Consider the following 16,164-nt stretch of genomic DNA (forward strand, 5'->3'; position numbering starts at 1 on the left):
ATTTATTCAATTTAGTTTAAGTGAATGAACTAGAGCCATATCTATTAACACAATACTGTGCAAAAAGGGCACATTGCTGAATGGAAATATAGTGTGATGCTGTGTACATAAAATCTAATAACATGCTGAACAGTACCATATATTATTTATTAACACATATGAATATACAAGCTGTAAAAGTATTATCATATGCCAAGTGATAATACACATCAAATTTTCTCTTGAAAAGGAGAAGATTAGTATTAAGAATAATATACAGAGGGCTTCAAATATAAACATTATGTTTTCAAAAGAAAGGGGATCTTAATAAGGCAAAATGTTGCTATTTGAGAAATCTGTGATGGTAATTAAATTGAATTTTATTAAATCATTCTCTATAGTTTCTTATTAGCTTAGAAATCTTTATAATTAAGAATTTTAAAATAGGTAAATATATTACATCTATATGGAAAAACTGCATTGTGTGTTTATATAAAGAGCCTCAATGTACTACCTTAGATGTGGGTATGCTAAAAAGAAGAGAGGAAGAAATGACCATTTACAGAGGGCCTACATATACAATCAGAGCTCCATTCTCCACTCTGATGAACAAATGCAGAGAAATAAATATCTAAATTCAGATAATAAAAAAAACTTCATTTGGCTTTGGAAAGCAATCAGAGGCACAAATTATCCTATTTATCTATAACAACAACATAAAAAAAGCTAGACCATACTCTGCTAACATGGTCTTGAGTGACGCTGTCAATCTTTATGATTACTTTGAACAGCTGCCGTATTATTTCCGGGGTGAACTGACTATCTGGAATTGTATAGACCACTTTATCTCTGCTAAAAGTAGCTCACCTCCAAACCTGTCATAGACATGCAACATCAGATACAAACAGCTAACCTGACTCTGTACCCAGCTTTTACCTGCTCCCGACACATCCATTCAATGTCACTAACTTTACTCGCAAAAAAAAAAAAAAAAAAATCCAGAGAGAAAACAGTTTATTTTCTACCAGAAGTTATTGAAATTCTTGAATAAGGAAAGTGGCTAAGATCCATGAGTAAAATAAAGTGAAGTTTGAGATATTACGAATACTCACTGAGATTTAAAATATCTGCGTCTTTGTCTGCGCCTTTGTTCCTCCATCCTTCAGAGGAAGGGTATTTATTCATACTGATGCCTTGAGCTGGATAGCATTTTGCTATTTGGAAGCATTTTCACATGTGCTATTTCAGCAATCTTTCTCTATGGATGAAAAAACTGAATCTGAGAGAGGCAAATGCAGAGTTGGAGAGCACCTGGTCACCTGAGTCCTTGCCCAGCGATCTTATTGCTTCTCTATAATGAGTAGAACTTGTCTGTAACAACTTCTCAAGTTCATGTAAAGAATAATTCCCAGCATAGAAACTGATGTATGGGTGACTAGCTATAAAGAAAATAACACATTTATACAAAGTCATATGGGACTAAGCACACCCAAATAGAGAGTCTCTTGTATGAAGGAAGATTCTTTGGACAATGGGAATAGATGGGAGAAGCTATGCTCAATCCATTAGCTTATAACAAGCAGTGACTCTTTATAAAAATAAAGGAAGGAAAAAAGGAAGGAAGGAAGGGAGGGAGGGAGGGAGAGAGGAAGGAAAGAAGAAAAGAAACAAACTTTATACTTTCATAAGAAATTAAAGAGAAGTCTTTCTAACAAAACTTCTGGGGTTTCTTTAAATACACAGCTTCTGCCAAAAGATTCAAGCACAGTTTTGGGACTTATATTTGACAAGCCCCCATATGCTCCATTTTCCCTCCAAGCTTTTACTCAGGCTTGCCGAATCTATGGTTGGTTGAATATGTGGTTTTACAGTTGCTAAAAATACTCTGAAGTCAAGCTCCCTCTCTCAGTTTTTATGCAGTTGGCCACTCTGGCATCAGATTCTTCAAGGCTTGGCCTGTAACCTTTAATAAACCACTCCTTTCATAAAAGCAAGGTCTGTATGCACAGGTCATTTACATTTCACTTCAACCCAAAGTGGAAGTCAGAGATCAAAGAAACGGCACCCTGAAGGAGACGCTGTAACTTTTTTCAACTGTTTCAATCAGTAGTTAATTAAGGAGGCTTTGGGACTGCTGAGAGTTAGTCTGTAAAGTTTGACTGTCAGTAAGGCGGAAGCCCCCAAAGGAACCACAGAAATGTCCGCTGACTGCTGGAGGAATTCCAAGTCAGCAACAGAGGCCACCAAGCTTTCTGCCCCAGTCCCCGAGAGGCACAGAACTGCTGATCTTTCAGGCATGTCACACTCCCTGCACCTCTGCTAATGTCAGCATGTCAGGTCTCTAAGCTGTCAATACGTTTCCCCATGGTCTGTGGTCTTTATCATACATATATCCCAGCAGACAGGACAAGCTATATCATTTGCATGGCCCAGTGCAAAATAAAAATGTAGGGCTCCTGATTGAAAATGCAGAGGAAAAAATGTTAAAGGTACTAAAATATAAAGCCTTTTCCTTTCTTCTGCAGTCTCTCTCTCGACCTGTCATGGTGATTTTTATTTGCCATTTAATGTCGTGCTCCCTTGCTGGGGATTTTTGCCTGGCAAGTGCAAACCCTGCCAGGCGCCTTAGCCCCAACTTGGAGACTCCGCACATGGGAAGCCCTCAGGCTGCCAGGTTCCCCTCCAGCCAGTCACTGGGCAGATGCCACGGGGAAATCTAACCAGGCATCTCCCTTCCCACGTGCCTGCTGCCCCAGCTCATAGTAGACTGGCGACCCCAAGGGTGTTGCACAACAGTGCGGGGACCCGCAAGGTACCTGCATGGAAGAGGGGTGAGAGGCTCGCTCCTGCCATGTTGCCAGCCAAATGCACAGTGGCCCTGCCAGTGGAGGGAGGAGACAGCCACGGCCATTCACTGCCTCAAGATGCTATGGGGCACCGTGCACCCGACCCTGACCCTGATCTGATCTTCCCGCGCTCACGTCCAGAGGCCCCTGCCAGCGGCGGAGGGTGGCAGTGATCCTTGGGAAGGGGCGGTGGTGGGAGGCTGGGTGGGATCAGGTCCCAGGAGGCAGGGGAGCAAGAAGCAGAACATCTAGATGTGCAGGAAAGTCAGGGGGGCAAGACCATGCATGAGCTGGGACTCCAAGCCCCCAGTGCATGTTCTTTTTTTCCATAAGCATCACTTACAAAACACAAATTAAGTGATAAAATGATTATGAATTTCAAAAGGATGACCATGGAGCACTAAACCCCAGGTGCAGGGCCCTTCTGATGAGGGACCCACCCTGTGTCTCTACTGGTCGCAGGGCCATGAAGCCAGCCCTGCCAGGGTCCTGGTGTCTCAGCACCATTGAACCAGGCCACATGTAGACATGATCTAAAGGTTGAATTAATTAGAGGATTCCAGGGGATGCAGGCAGTTCAGCAAGGCAAAGCCAAATGCTGTGAGTGAATTTTCTGCCTTCTTTCATGAGAAATGAAACTGTTTTAATATCATTTTACAGGTTAAATGTTCTTTCCCACTAGTAACCTCATTTATATATTCAAACATCATACTTTTATTCCTGGTCATCTACTTGCTAATGTTTTCATGTTCTTTGTGGGCGTCTCAAATGTCTGGGACATATTACCCTGGCAAGTTCAATAGCAAATACTATCTCTTTGTCTAATTTTCTTAAATAAATGGATTATTGCAGTAGTAATGAAGTTACATCAAGATATTTCAAGTTTTTATCTCTGGATGAGGATTTCAAATTGTTCTAGGTAGATCACGTACTTTCAAATGTTTACTGAATGGCCCAAACTTGGTAGAAATACACATATTGATCAATCTTATTTTTTCTCTCTTACCTTCAACTGTGCCATGGAAAATCTTTTCTCTCACCTTCTACGTTCAGATCAGATTCCTTGCTTTCAGGTATTAAAAGCTATTTAGTGGGCCAGCCCGGCGATGCAGTAGTTAAGTTTGCACGCTCCACTTCAGCAGCCCAGGGTTCGCAGGTTCGGATCCCAGGCACGGACCTACACACTGCTCATCAAGCCATGCTGTGGCAGCATCCCACACACAAAATAGAGGAAGATTGGCAATGGATGTTAGCTCAGGACCAATCTCCCTCACCAAATAAAACAAGAAAAAAGCTATTCCAGTGTGCTCTTGTTTCAAACTTCAAACTCATATCTCTCCTTACGAGTACATGTACCAGCACATGTCAGGCCTCAGCCTGAAAGACTTGAAATGGGAAGAGGCATGCTCTGCTCCTGCCATATCTCTGCCTCCTCCCTCTTCTGAGTTTCCCCTCCTCCATCTGCTTTGATGGGAAAAAGAAATAGGAGAGATGGCAAAGGCCTTTGACTTCCCTGGAGCTGTTGTGGTCCTCTTCTGATTAACATTGAATAGTTGTCTCCTGGATCTTGCAGTAGGTGGCCCAGTGCAGATTCATAGAAAACACCTGTGAGTTTTTAGAGAGCCCTATAGGGGACCTCATCACTGCAGAGTTCCCTAATATGGGAGGTTTCTCCCAATTCAACCAACCTAATCCATACCAGCCACAGCACCCGCTGATGATTCACCTTCAGCATCTTGTTCCTGAAATTCTTTTCTGTGATTGGCAGCCCTCTTGTGTGGAGTCACAACAAGATGGCTTTATCCCACCACCTTCTAAAGTGCTACTTAACTCACGGGAAACCCACTTATACTCACTCCAACAAATGATGGAAAAGCCAACCGCCCACGGCTGCCCCATTAGCCTTGTCAAGTCTAGTCAGTGCTCTTCTTCCCTTAACCAGATCACCCTGTGTGCTAGATAAGGAGACCTCCAACTGGGAAATTGAATGGCATTCTCCCCTTGTGGCAGATTCTTCCAATCTCTTGCCGCTCCCCTTCTCTCCACCATTAGATATGTTCCATCTTGTGAAGGCCAAGTGATAAATGGGACTTTATAAGAAGTGATAGCAATGCTTTTATGATAACATAATATGGAGGAAAATTAGCAGTGCGATTAAAAGTCACTGTGTAAGAAAGGCATTCATCCATGAATGTCCTTTAAGAGGGGTGCTAAGTGGGAAGATTCAGAGTACATCGTTGTGAGTAGAGGTGGAGTCCACCGCTACCAGGAATAAAGGGAGGTGTCAAATGTGGAGGGAAAGAGCCAATTTGGGACAGATACACACACAGCAGAAAAAGCATCTGCCACTTGGAAAGAGATAGTCCCACAAGGTAAAAGAAAGAATGCACTCCACTGATGTGGCTTTCAGAAACGAGCCTGGCAGTGCAAGGAAGATACAGGACATGGAGGTAGAGATGACGTGGAGAAAGGCTCAGAAGCCAGGCTAGGCTGTGCCCCAGGCCCAGGCACCACCTGAGTGGTGTACTAGCCATATCTGTACACATGTATAACCACTCACTCACTGGGTGTCTTTTTCTTTTCAATCTTCAGGAAGAGGCAGCCAGAATTCTCGCCCACGAGCCAATGTCCGTCGGCACATGTGCAGCTTTGAAAACCCCCACACTGCAGTGAATGTGTAAGAGAAGCTGCATGGAGAATATAGTGGTTTGCCCCTTGCTTTCTCTCTCCTGGGTTTTCCACTTTCTAACATGGAAACAGATGTGGTGCATGCCATCAAGAATGAGGAACCATTTACGTGCCATGGTTTGCACAACTGCCTTAATTTGATTGTCTATCATTCTTAAAAGGACACTGTCAAGTTGTTAGTCTTTTTGCTTTCTTATGCTTCAATGCAAGATGCAACACCTTTTTCAATTCTGGAGATTCACTTTAGCTTGTGACTCCCACTCACAAGCTTGAAAGTGAATTTTCCCCCTTCACTAATTTGTCAGCTTCTCTTTGGCAAACACAGCTCTTTCTTTTCTTTCCTTTTTTTTGCCTCTTTTGCTGTTGCACAAATGTTTGATATGATCCTATCTGCATTAAAGTAAAAGCCATAACTCAAACTTAAGGAAGAGTTCCATAATGTCTGTTTGAGGGGCTGGGCACCAACATGAGCCTCTGGGTGCCTCCCACACCCTGGGAAGCACAAAACAAAAGTTTTGTGAGTCCCACAAAAAGTGAGCTTTACAAAAAGGAAAAGTAGTTATTTTCCCAAAATTCTGAGTGCTTTTATCAGATTTTCCTCATCTGATAAAAACGGTGCATGTTTGGTCCAATTTTTGACCTTTAGATCTTGACAGTGTCTCTTTAAGTTAACAAAAGAACATAGACCATGTTCGATTCATTGTGCACGGAGTCTGTGGTCATTTTCAGCTGTTCCTTTACAGCCCTTCAAACTCCTGGGAGAGTCAAAGGTACACATTCCTGCAGCAGGAGGGAGCCCACTGATGAGGTGTCTGTGGCTTGAATAGCTCTTCAGATGAGAAGAGCCCAATTTGTTCAAATGTTTGATACTGAACCTGGCCATGAAGGGCAGGGAATGGGGCCATAGTGTCTCTTCTCCTCACTCAGTGGAGTGCATTGGGAAGTCTGTGTTCTGATATTCCCTTAAAAAGCCCAAATAGGAAGAGTGTGGTCTCAACCAAATCATACTGACTCTTAGAAGGAAAAATATGGCAGTCATGCCAGTATGTTTCAGTTGGTGGTTGGGAGGCCTCTGCACATCTAGGTTAGAGCCACTCTGGTCTGCTTGGATGCATTCTCTACAATTCTTCCAAGTCAAAAGGCATTGAGTGTTTCTTGCACCATGGATCTGACCAAGGACATAGCAAGGAGATCCTGATTATGACAGCTGCTGGCTGCCTGTCAAAAGGGATTGATGGGAATAGTAGATGTGCTTGTCCTGTCATGACAGCACGGCCAGAGAGAGAGGAGAGTCACCTAACATTTCATGACTTAAAGGTGAGTGTGTAAAAGCAAAAGCGAAGGCTGAAAGTGGGTACATCCTTGAGAGGTGACAAAAAATGATGCAACAATTAGCAAAGCTAACAGGATGGTCATTAAGAACTTTCAAAACAGGATCTATTCAAGCTTTCTTTCTGGAGACTATAAAGGATCAGGAGGAGATTGGTAGCTTTAAATCTCTGCACCATAGACCAAGACTGGCTATTTTTAGCCTTGGTTGTTCCTGAAAAATATAAAAATGATATGCTCTTTCTGTGACCTTCAGTTCCCACAGCTTTTGTGAACAAGCAAGGCAAAGGGACTAGTGATGGAAATAAAGCTGCCTACTGGACCATTATGGTCTGCCTGGATCTATCCTGCCTCTGAGGAATAATCCCAGCAGAGCAATGCAACTGCCCTGTATTTCCAGGGCAAATTATGAGGACTCCAGGTAGAGCTGAAGAGCATCAAATGACTTGCTATTGAAATTATAGATCTGGTAGCATGGAGCATAGAAGAAATGATAATGCATGCCCTGAAGATCCTTCAAAGGGAACATAATGTGGCTCATCTATACTTCCTAGAGGAATATAATTACACCTGGTATACCGCTGCTAAAACAATGCTCCTATATCAACATGATGTCTTAAATAAACTTTGGTATGAAAATTTCTTTCATCAGCCAGTAATGATGATGAGGTTGAACCAAAGGCCGTTTAAAATATACTTAAAAAATGTTTAGTAACCACCAGAATTCTACTCTTTAATTTGAATTAGATTTGTCAATTTTCTCAAGACGGTAGACCCTATGCCTGAACAAAGTTTATGGGGCCTTCCATACTTTATTGACTTTGATGAGGTAATCTCATTTGTGGATATCTTTTTCTTTATTGATCCACTGAAGAAATCACAAGGTTTAATAAATGCAAACCAATTTTGTTTTGTGTTGTCTTTTATCCAGTATCATATACCTTTAGGATATAGAATGTGATTGATCTAAAGATTCTAAAAGGAGGACTGCATATTTAGACTTTTGTATTATTGTAAATTTCAGCAAGCCAGATGGTTCTTTGAGTAGCTTATGATGAGGTTAGAATCGAAGAGGAGAGGGATAAAATTCACAAGGCTATGTAAGATTTAAGATGAGCAGAAACTACCAAGTTCTCACGTAGTCAAAAACATTCATCTTCAATAACGCATTCAGAGATTCTCTACCTTACAGCTAGTGGTGAGTCAAAAAGGTGAGAGATTTTACTTATGTTTAGATAGGCTCCCAGAGGATATATACTGAATTTGCAGATTTTTCTTGAAAGCTTTCAAGAAATGGAACTGGAGTCATTGGGAGTCCTTTGTATTGAAAACTAACTTGGGGTTGCCTGGAAAAACAGGAATCTGACTCAAATGGTTTCCAGTACTCCCTATGCCTGAGATTCTACATGAGTCACTACTCAAATTGCATCCTCGTACCAGCTCGCTGAAGCAGGTAGAGGTGAGAGAGCTGGGCAGGGCATCCCTGGCATTCCTTTTGGATTGTCTCTGTTGTGTTGCAGCAGCCCCACCCCTTCCTTGAAAGGCCTTATGTCCCTGCTGTAGCGGCAAGGCCACAGCAGCATTGCCTGCAAGCCTGTGGCTTTGGTTTGTTTTCCTAACTTGGTGAACCGTTCTCTCCATGCTGTGACTCAATGGCACTTCCTGTTTCCATTTTCATTTTCAGAGAAAACAAGCGCGAACATCCTCAGTTCCAAGGAGTGAGTCTTCCCTCCTTTCGTGAAGGTCTTGCCTTGTCTGTGGGCTCTCTGGATGCCATCCTTATGTCTGTTGTGAAGCTATTAAGCCTAGTGGCAAAGACTTGAATTGGACATAAGGGAGACAGGTGTTGTGTAAGCTTTCCCCTTAGGCAGCTTGTGCAGGATGCTTTCCTCCTGATCTCAAACACCCACCCACTGTCATTTCCATTTTAGACCTCTCTGGAGCAGAGACAGTGTACTCTGCAGATGTAACTAGTACTTACTGAAACAAATAAAACAGACAGGATCACTTGGAACGCCAAAGATATACTAATCTGTTTACACCACCCACTTCCAACTATTCTCTCAAGGGCTGTAAATACTGGGTTTTCTGTTTGGGGGGATGGTGATACTTATCTAATGAAAGAAAAATCAAAGCAAGATCCAAGCTGTTGTAGCTGGAACGGCCGCCCCGGGCCTGCTTAGCTCTTCACACTATCCATGTCCATCATCCTCCATGTGTCTAGTCCCTCCCAGGCCCAGGAGTGATTTCCTGCAACAAGTTCAATATCAATAAATATACGCAGCCACCCGAGGTATTTACACCAAATGCTACTGCATTTGATCTTCAAATATGAGATTGTTGGAGGCCTGATGTCTGTCTTTTGAAGTTAGAGCAAGAAGGATGGGGTGCTTTGCGACAATTATGTGGTGTTTCTCGACGAGGTTGCTTTTTCTAAGATTAGGAAAACAAGTAAAATTAAATAATAGAAGGGAGAAGCTGGTGGCTGAAACACAAGGTTATCTGGGACTAAATAAAAGTCTTATTTTATAGTAATATTGTATTTTCATAATGCATTTATTCCTTTTTCCTGTCTCATATTTTATACATTTTTTCTTCTTAATATCACAGCAATAGGTTCCCAACCTTTTCACGACAAAATGGTTATTAAGCCTTCACTGGAATCTATGATAGTAATTATAACTTTATTAGTGGCTGCTATAACACAAAACACAAAAAAGGCTTCTTAGAATTTAGTTACACTTGTATCTAGCAGCACACTTTATCATAACAGCATTTATGTGCATTTAAAAACAGTAGTGCATTATCTACAAAGACATATAGGTTCAGTCTAAAAGCAACGCATAAAGCACATGTAGATTCATGGACCATTCAAGCTATCTATGAACCACAGGTCAGAAATAACAATCCAGAAGGACCAAAGTTTATACTCTGTGCTGCAATTCCTATGAGATGATGCATTTCTTCCACTATCTCTGGTTTTTAGGAAGCAATTTATTTTGTCCTTGGGGGAAAGAAAAGTTAATCTAATTTTCTTAATCTGATAAATGCCTTGGGGCTTTAGGACTGCTTCCTAATTAAACAGTACTTTACAGCAAATCTGAAGCAAGACTCTGAGGGGAGGAAAGCTGATAATTTTGACAGCCAGGGTGAAAATCTCTCATCACATGAATAAAAACTGTATCGCATTAAAACAGAAATAAATTGTGATTATATCTGTCTGCAAGATGATTGACAATACCTTTAACATATGGAAGTGCATGATTTAAAAACAGGCCCATACAGAACCCTGGAAAACGAGGAAAACAACCCATGTGAGCGAGAGAGTGAGTGAAGTCAGTCCCAGGAGCATAAGGATGTCTTTTTTTTTTTTGGTGGGGAAGATTCGCCCTGAGCTAACATCTATTGCCAATGTTCCTCTTTTTTTTTTTTTTGCTTGAGGAAGATTAGCCTTGAACTAACATCTGTGCCCATCTTCCTCTATTTTGTATGTGGGGTGCCTCCACAGCGCAGCTGATGATTGGACTAGGTCTGCGCCCAGGATCTGAACCCGCCAACCTGGGCTGCCAAAGCTGAGCACGTGGAATTTCAACCACTAGACCACGGGGCCCGCCCCAGGGATGTCTTTGTTGCTAGTACATGTGGAGACTGGGGCAATGTTTCCTTGGGGTATCTGAGCCTGCTGGTTGAATTAGATGCAGACTAGCTCTCAAGGGACTTATTTTTTAAAATGCACACATACACACACACACACAAATCACTAAATAAAAACACAAGGCAGCCTTTTAGTTTAATGATTTTCTTAATGAGCATTGAGACGTGGGTATTTGGGGAAGGAAAAACTGTTTCCATTGCAATTGAAAGGGATGCAAATCATTGAGGCTGGATGGTACAGTAAAGCATATTGAAGAAATGCAAGAGGCAAGTAGGAGATTTTGTACTTTCTGGAAGAGGCATATTGAATGCATAAAGAGAGAAACAGTGTGAGTAGAGTGGGGGATGGAGGAAATTGAGAGAGACGAAAGTGGGAGGTGAGTGTGCCTAGAGTTTCAAACTGAGAGGGAGAACTGTGGATTCTGGTCTTGCTTTGGCTGGTTGACAGCCAGGAACACCACTGTCCCATTCTCCACTTTGCTCAACTTAGAAGAGAGTCAGCTACCCTAACAAGACAGTGTGGAAGCTGCTACGTCAGTAATTTAGCATTTACAAGCCCTTATACATTCTCAGGGAATATATTAAGCATATATTTGAGAGAAATATTATTTTGATATAGTAATTTTGAGATGATGTTTTTCTTAGACAATTAAAAATACAGCATAGATTATCAGATATATGAAGGAACTACCTATTTCCCAAATAATGAGATTAAAATTTTAGCTATTATATCTATTTTACAACCTTTATATCTTGAATTTTCTATAATAGATAGAATTTCTATAAGAATCTGTACTTACTTAGCTCACCTCACTTTTCAAGATTATAAAATACAAAATAAAACATCATCTTCATCATAAATACGACGCTCACAATTTTTGAAGTATTCATTCTTGTATTTTCAAAATGATTACATGCACCATTATGTTTTAACTATGGATCATTTTCTACATTTTTCCAAATAAAATACTATGATATGGAACAGTCCATTTCACAAATCCACCTAGGAAAAATATGTTCATTTTCCCTATCCCCTTTAATATCACAAATGTGTTATTACTGTGCTGCTTTCTCTGTTGCTTTCATGGATACAGAGAAAAAGCAAACTCCTAAAAAAAAAAAGAAGAAAAAAATTATTTCTTGATTTAAGTATTAACAGTGTTGTTATTAATAGTCTGCTATGGTAAGGTACCACCATCTGCTACAAGTTACACAGAAAACAGAGTCCAAAAGTAAGACCAAAGTTAGTGCAACATACAAAATAGAATCTGTAGTGTATGCACACCGTGCATCTCATTTTTCTTCTTCTTCAGAGAGATATTCTTTCTTTTTGGTTGGTTTTATGAGGGTCCCATGAAGATGAAAGTTGGTAAGGCTGGAAGACGGCTGGTGCCCTAAGATTTTTCTTCCCCAAGGTTCAGTGAGGAAAAGACCAGGGAAGGGTCTTTGTCTCAGTAACTTCTGCTTTGTCTGAATCTTAATTTTGTCTCATTTGCATCCGACTATGCCGGGGACTAAAGGAGGAATATGAGCATCAGTATTTTGCAGGCCTTCCGGGTTCTCTCTCTTTTCAAACACACCTGGTTTAGTTAAGTATTCCCAGTGTGAAAATCCCAAACCAGCTGCTATGAATCAGGGCCTTTATGTGAATTGTGATCCATTATATGTGTCAGGAATATACTTTGAAATAAAAAGAAAATCTAAAGTTATGAAACACTTCAGTGGAACGTGGGTCTGGGTTATTCTGTCATCTGCTTTTTTTCTCTTCCGTACAGGTGCCCTGTGTATGACCACGCAGCTCTGGTAACAGGAAATACCTGCATATCAGAACGGGCAACTGAGAGGGTGCATTTTATAACCCACAGCGCAATGAGAGTAGCTTTATACGTGGGTCTTAATTTGTCCCAGGGACTGAGAAGAACGGGAGGCAAGAGCTATAGTCATGTTCTGTTGTCCGTGTGTAACTAAGATTTTAATTTTAATTTGTTCCCTTCATCAATTTTGGAATCTTTCAAAGGCTTGGATTGAGCAACAATGTTACCATTGCCTTAGACTGTGTGTGTGTGTGTGTGTGTGTAACAATTTTGTGAAATCTTAGACCTAAATGAAAATAGCTACTTCTACCAGAGGCTCGTTTTACTCCCCTACAACTTTTCTCAGGGTCAAAATTTCCTGCCTTGGCTTGGGTGGATGGAAGATGGCTGCAGGTTCAGAGGCACCTGTGGTGGCTGCAGCTTTGGGCATTTGATCTGTAACGAGGAGAGGTTGGGGGTTGTGGGGACAGGCATCCAGTTGAGGGGGGAGGCAAATTGCATTGAGCTGGGCTCGCATATGTGATTTATACGTATTTTCTCCTGTGTGCACGATACATCTGTAAATCCATCCATCTCTGTTTTATTCATAGTTCTAATGGCAAGTCTGTGTCATGGTCTGAACCAGGTGGAAGACAGGTGCCCAAGGGGCAGCATATGTGGCATCGTCTCTCTGTGCACGTGAAGACCAGCGAGACGGCCTGCAACCAAACAGCCGTCATCAAGCCCCTCACTAAAAGTTACCAGGGCTCCGGCAAGAGCCTGACCTTTTCAGATACCAGCACCAAGACCCTTTACAACGTGGAGGAGGAGGATGCCCAGCCGGTTGGCTTCAGCCCTCCCAGCAGTCCCTCCATGGTGGTGCACCGACGCGTGCCGACCGCGGGCAGCACCCCGCCTCTGCCGCCCCACCTGACCACAGAGGAGACCCCCCTCTTCCTGGCCGACCCAGCCATCCCCAAGGGCTTGCCCCCTCCCCTCCAGCAGCCGCCGCCACCGCCGCAGCCGCAGCCACCACCTCAGAAATCCCTGATGGACCAGTTCCAGGGCGTGGTCAACAATTTCAGCACCGCGATCCCGGATTTCAACGCGGTGCTCGCCGTCCCCGCGGGGCCGGGGAACGGGGTGCGGTCCCTGTTCCCGCCCCCTGCGCCCCCGCAGCACCTGCAGATGCTCCCACTGCAGCTGAGCACCTTCGGGGAGGAGCCCGCCTCGCCCCCCGCGGAGGACGAGGAGGACGACGACAGCGAGAGGTTTAAGCTCCTGCAGGAGTACCTGTACGAGCGCGAGGGGAACACGGAGGAAGACGAACTGGAGGAGGAGGAGGACGACCCGCAGGCGGCCGGCAAACCGACCCCCGAGGATTCACCCGCCCTGACGCCCCCGTCGCCTTTCCGCGACTCGGTGGCCTCGGGCAGCTCGGTGCCCAGCTCCCCCGTGTCCGAGTCGGTGCTCTGCACCCCTCCCAACGTGACCTACGCCTCTGTCATCCTGAGGGACTATCGGCAAACCTCTTCCACCCTGTAGGGGGGAGGCATCCACGTGGAAAAGCAAGAGAAGCCGGAGAGCACCAGCACCTCCCGAGATGTGCAGACAGCTGCGAGACGACGACGCACGGGGGTGGAGGGCGAAGTCCGGAGGGAAGGAGGAGAGCGTTGCTGCTGCCTTCAGGGAGGCGAGAGGGACAGACGCTGTACTCTGCAAGCAAAAGGGGATCCAGGGGAAGATTCCGAATCTTGAATTATTCAAAAGCCTTCTCTGGGGAGAAAGGGAATTCTGACAAAGCACAATCCCCTATAGTGTGTAACTTTTATCGCAAAAATAAATACATAAACAAAAATAATCTTCTCTTTTGGACAATTGTGCATAGATAGACATGCCCACACACACTTGCCCACTTTGGAAAGGGCTAGCACATGAGGACGATCCAGTTGTATCATTAGTTCACCTCATGGTATTCATGGTGTTCCTGGCGAGCGTGGTGGAGCCAGACAGAGCAGGTGGGTGAAGGAAGGGCAGGCGTGGAACCAGCCAGAGAACAGATGACAAGACCACAGCTCGTTTCTCTCAAGCCCTTCTCTCTACTGGGCCCACAGACTCCTGGTCTTCAGGAGACTTGGGAACTGGCCCAAAGAGGGGCCTTTCTTCACCCACTGCACCGGATCCAGTGTCAGTGTTGCTGTCACACTTGGGGAAAGGTGCATGGATGCCCTGCTGCTCTGTGATTTCCCTCTATCTAGGAAAACAGGAATAAGAGAAAAACCATCACCAAAAAGTGCTTCATCAGGAGTGCTAAGGGAAGACGGAATGAGAGCAAGACAATACACAGGCATGGGGCTTTGAACAAAATCAGTCAGCACAATCTGCTTCCCGTATTTGATACTCGCTTCTTGGTGATTTTAGAAAAAGAGCCAGGACAAGAGATTGTTTTGAGAATGACAGAAGAGCTTTTGTGGATTAACTTGTGTTTGTGCCAAGGGGGCTCTCCTTTGCCCTTCAGTTAAATAGAACAAACCAAGTGGCAAAATTGTTACCTTCCATTTACTGTAGCAAATAATACTTACCAGTTGAACTTCCAAGATGCAGTATGTGTATTTGGTGCCATTGTTTCTCCAACGTACTACAAACAAATCCATCTTTGAACTTAATGGTGTACTCATAGCAACTATTATTGGTTTAAATGACAAATAATTCTTTCCTCTTGTCACTGAAGTCCCTGTAACTAGCGAGTGAGTGTGTCCTGTGTCCTTGTACACATGTGATAATGAAATTTGTGCAATGTAATGTCAATCTAACTGCAACTAGAAGATTGTCTTTCCAGTATAGTATAGATATTTTTATGTTCCAATAATGCTTTATATACCATTGTCACCAATATCTCCATGAGCTCTTTGAAGGCTTGAGTGTTATGGCCCAGTTTTTCATATGCTGCTCGATGGTCCTTCCTCTTGTAAGAGGGAAACTTATTTTTCAGATATTTTATGATGTTGATGATGGAAATATGTTATTGATGAAGTGGTTTGAAAATTTGTTATATTAAAAGTTCCCCCAAAACTGTGGGTAACCATAAAAAGGTATATTTTATAAACTTGCACACATCATTATTAAAACATAAGATTGAAATGACAGTATTCACATTATTTCAGGTTACTTTATTTTTTTTAAAGATTTTTCCATGGCTACTTGAGCTTCATGTACTTAAATCATATACTAACCTCTAAGTCTGGCAGTAATTTCTCAAATTATTTATTCATCACTTTTTCCTTTCTTTTAATTTTTATTTCCATATACTTTTATTTCTGTATTTTCACTGTCATAACTTTTCTTTATATTTTTGTTGTTTGCTGTGTGTAATATCCATGTCCATGTAATATAGTTGTTTCATTTTTTCTTACCATTTTTACCCCCAATAAAAACTTGCTGTTTTGATTTCTTCTGCTATTTGTGGAATGAATCTTATCCCCTTAAATGTCTTGTTTATATCTTATGTTCAGTCATGTTTTAATATGCTTCCTTTGTGTTGAAGCTGCTGATTTCTCAGCTAAAAATCACTTTAGAATCTTTAAATACCTACTATATCATTTGTTCAGAATTTGACATCAACTCCAATGTCTGAGACTCACGTTTCTTATGTCTTCTCGTATTCTACTGTCACATTTAGTCAGTTCCATATCAAGAATGGACTGCCTTTCCTTTACAAAATTATTTTCTAACACCTTTAGTAGAAAGACCTCATGACTGAAATGTGGATTTCAGTTCCATATTTTCACTGTAATGAAGCAGAATGAGGAAAATGGATGGCTCCAGTGCTTAATGGATGATCTCCTAATTGGCAAACTAGCAACGGAAAGCATACT

At 42.5% G+C, this 16,164-nt stretch overlaps 1 protein-coding gene across 1 annotated transcript in view; it reads left to right on the forward strand.

Annotated features, from left to right (window-relative positions):
- The window catches only part of GRM1 (glutamate metabotropic receptor 1), a 392,786-nt gene extending 377,258 nt beyond the window's left edge, over positions 1–15,528 (forward strand). Inside the window, 1 exon segment of the mRNA XM_058534236.1 lies at positions 12,901–15,528. Within this exon segment, the coding sequence (XP_058390219.1) occupies positions 12,901–13,834 (934 nt within the window). The 3' untranslated portion in view covers positions 13,835–15,528.
- The last annotated feature ends 636 nt before the right edge of the window (positions 15,529–16,164 follow it).

This window comes from Diceros bicornis, chromosome 39 (assembly GCF_020826845.1).
Source record: "Diceros bicornis minor isolate mBicDic1 chromosome 39, mDicBic1.mat.cur, whole genome shotgun sequence".
NCBI lineage: Eukaryota > Metazoa > Chordata > Mammalia > Perissodactyla > Rhinocerotidae > Diceros > Diceros bicornis.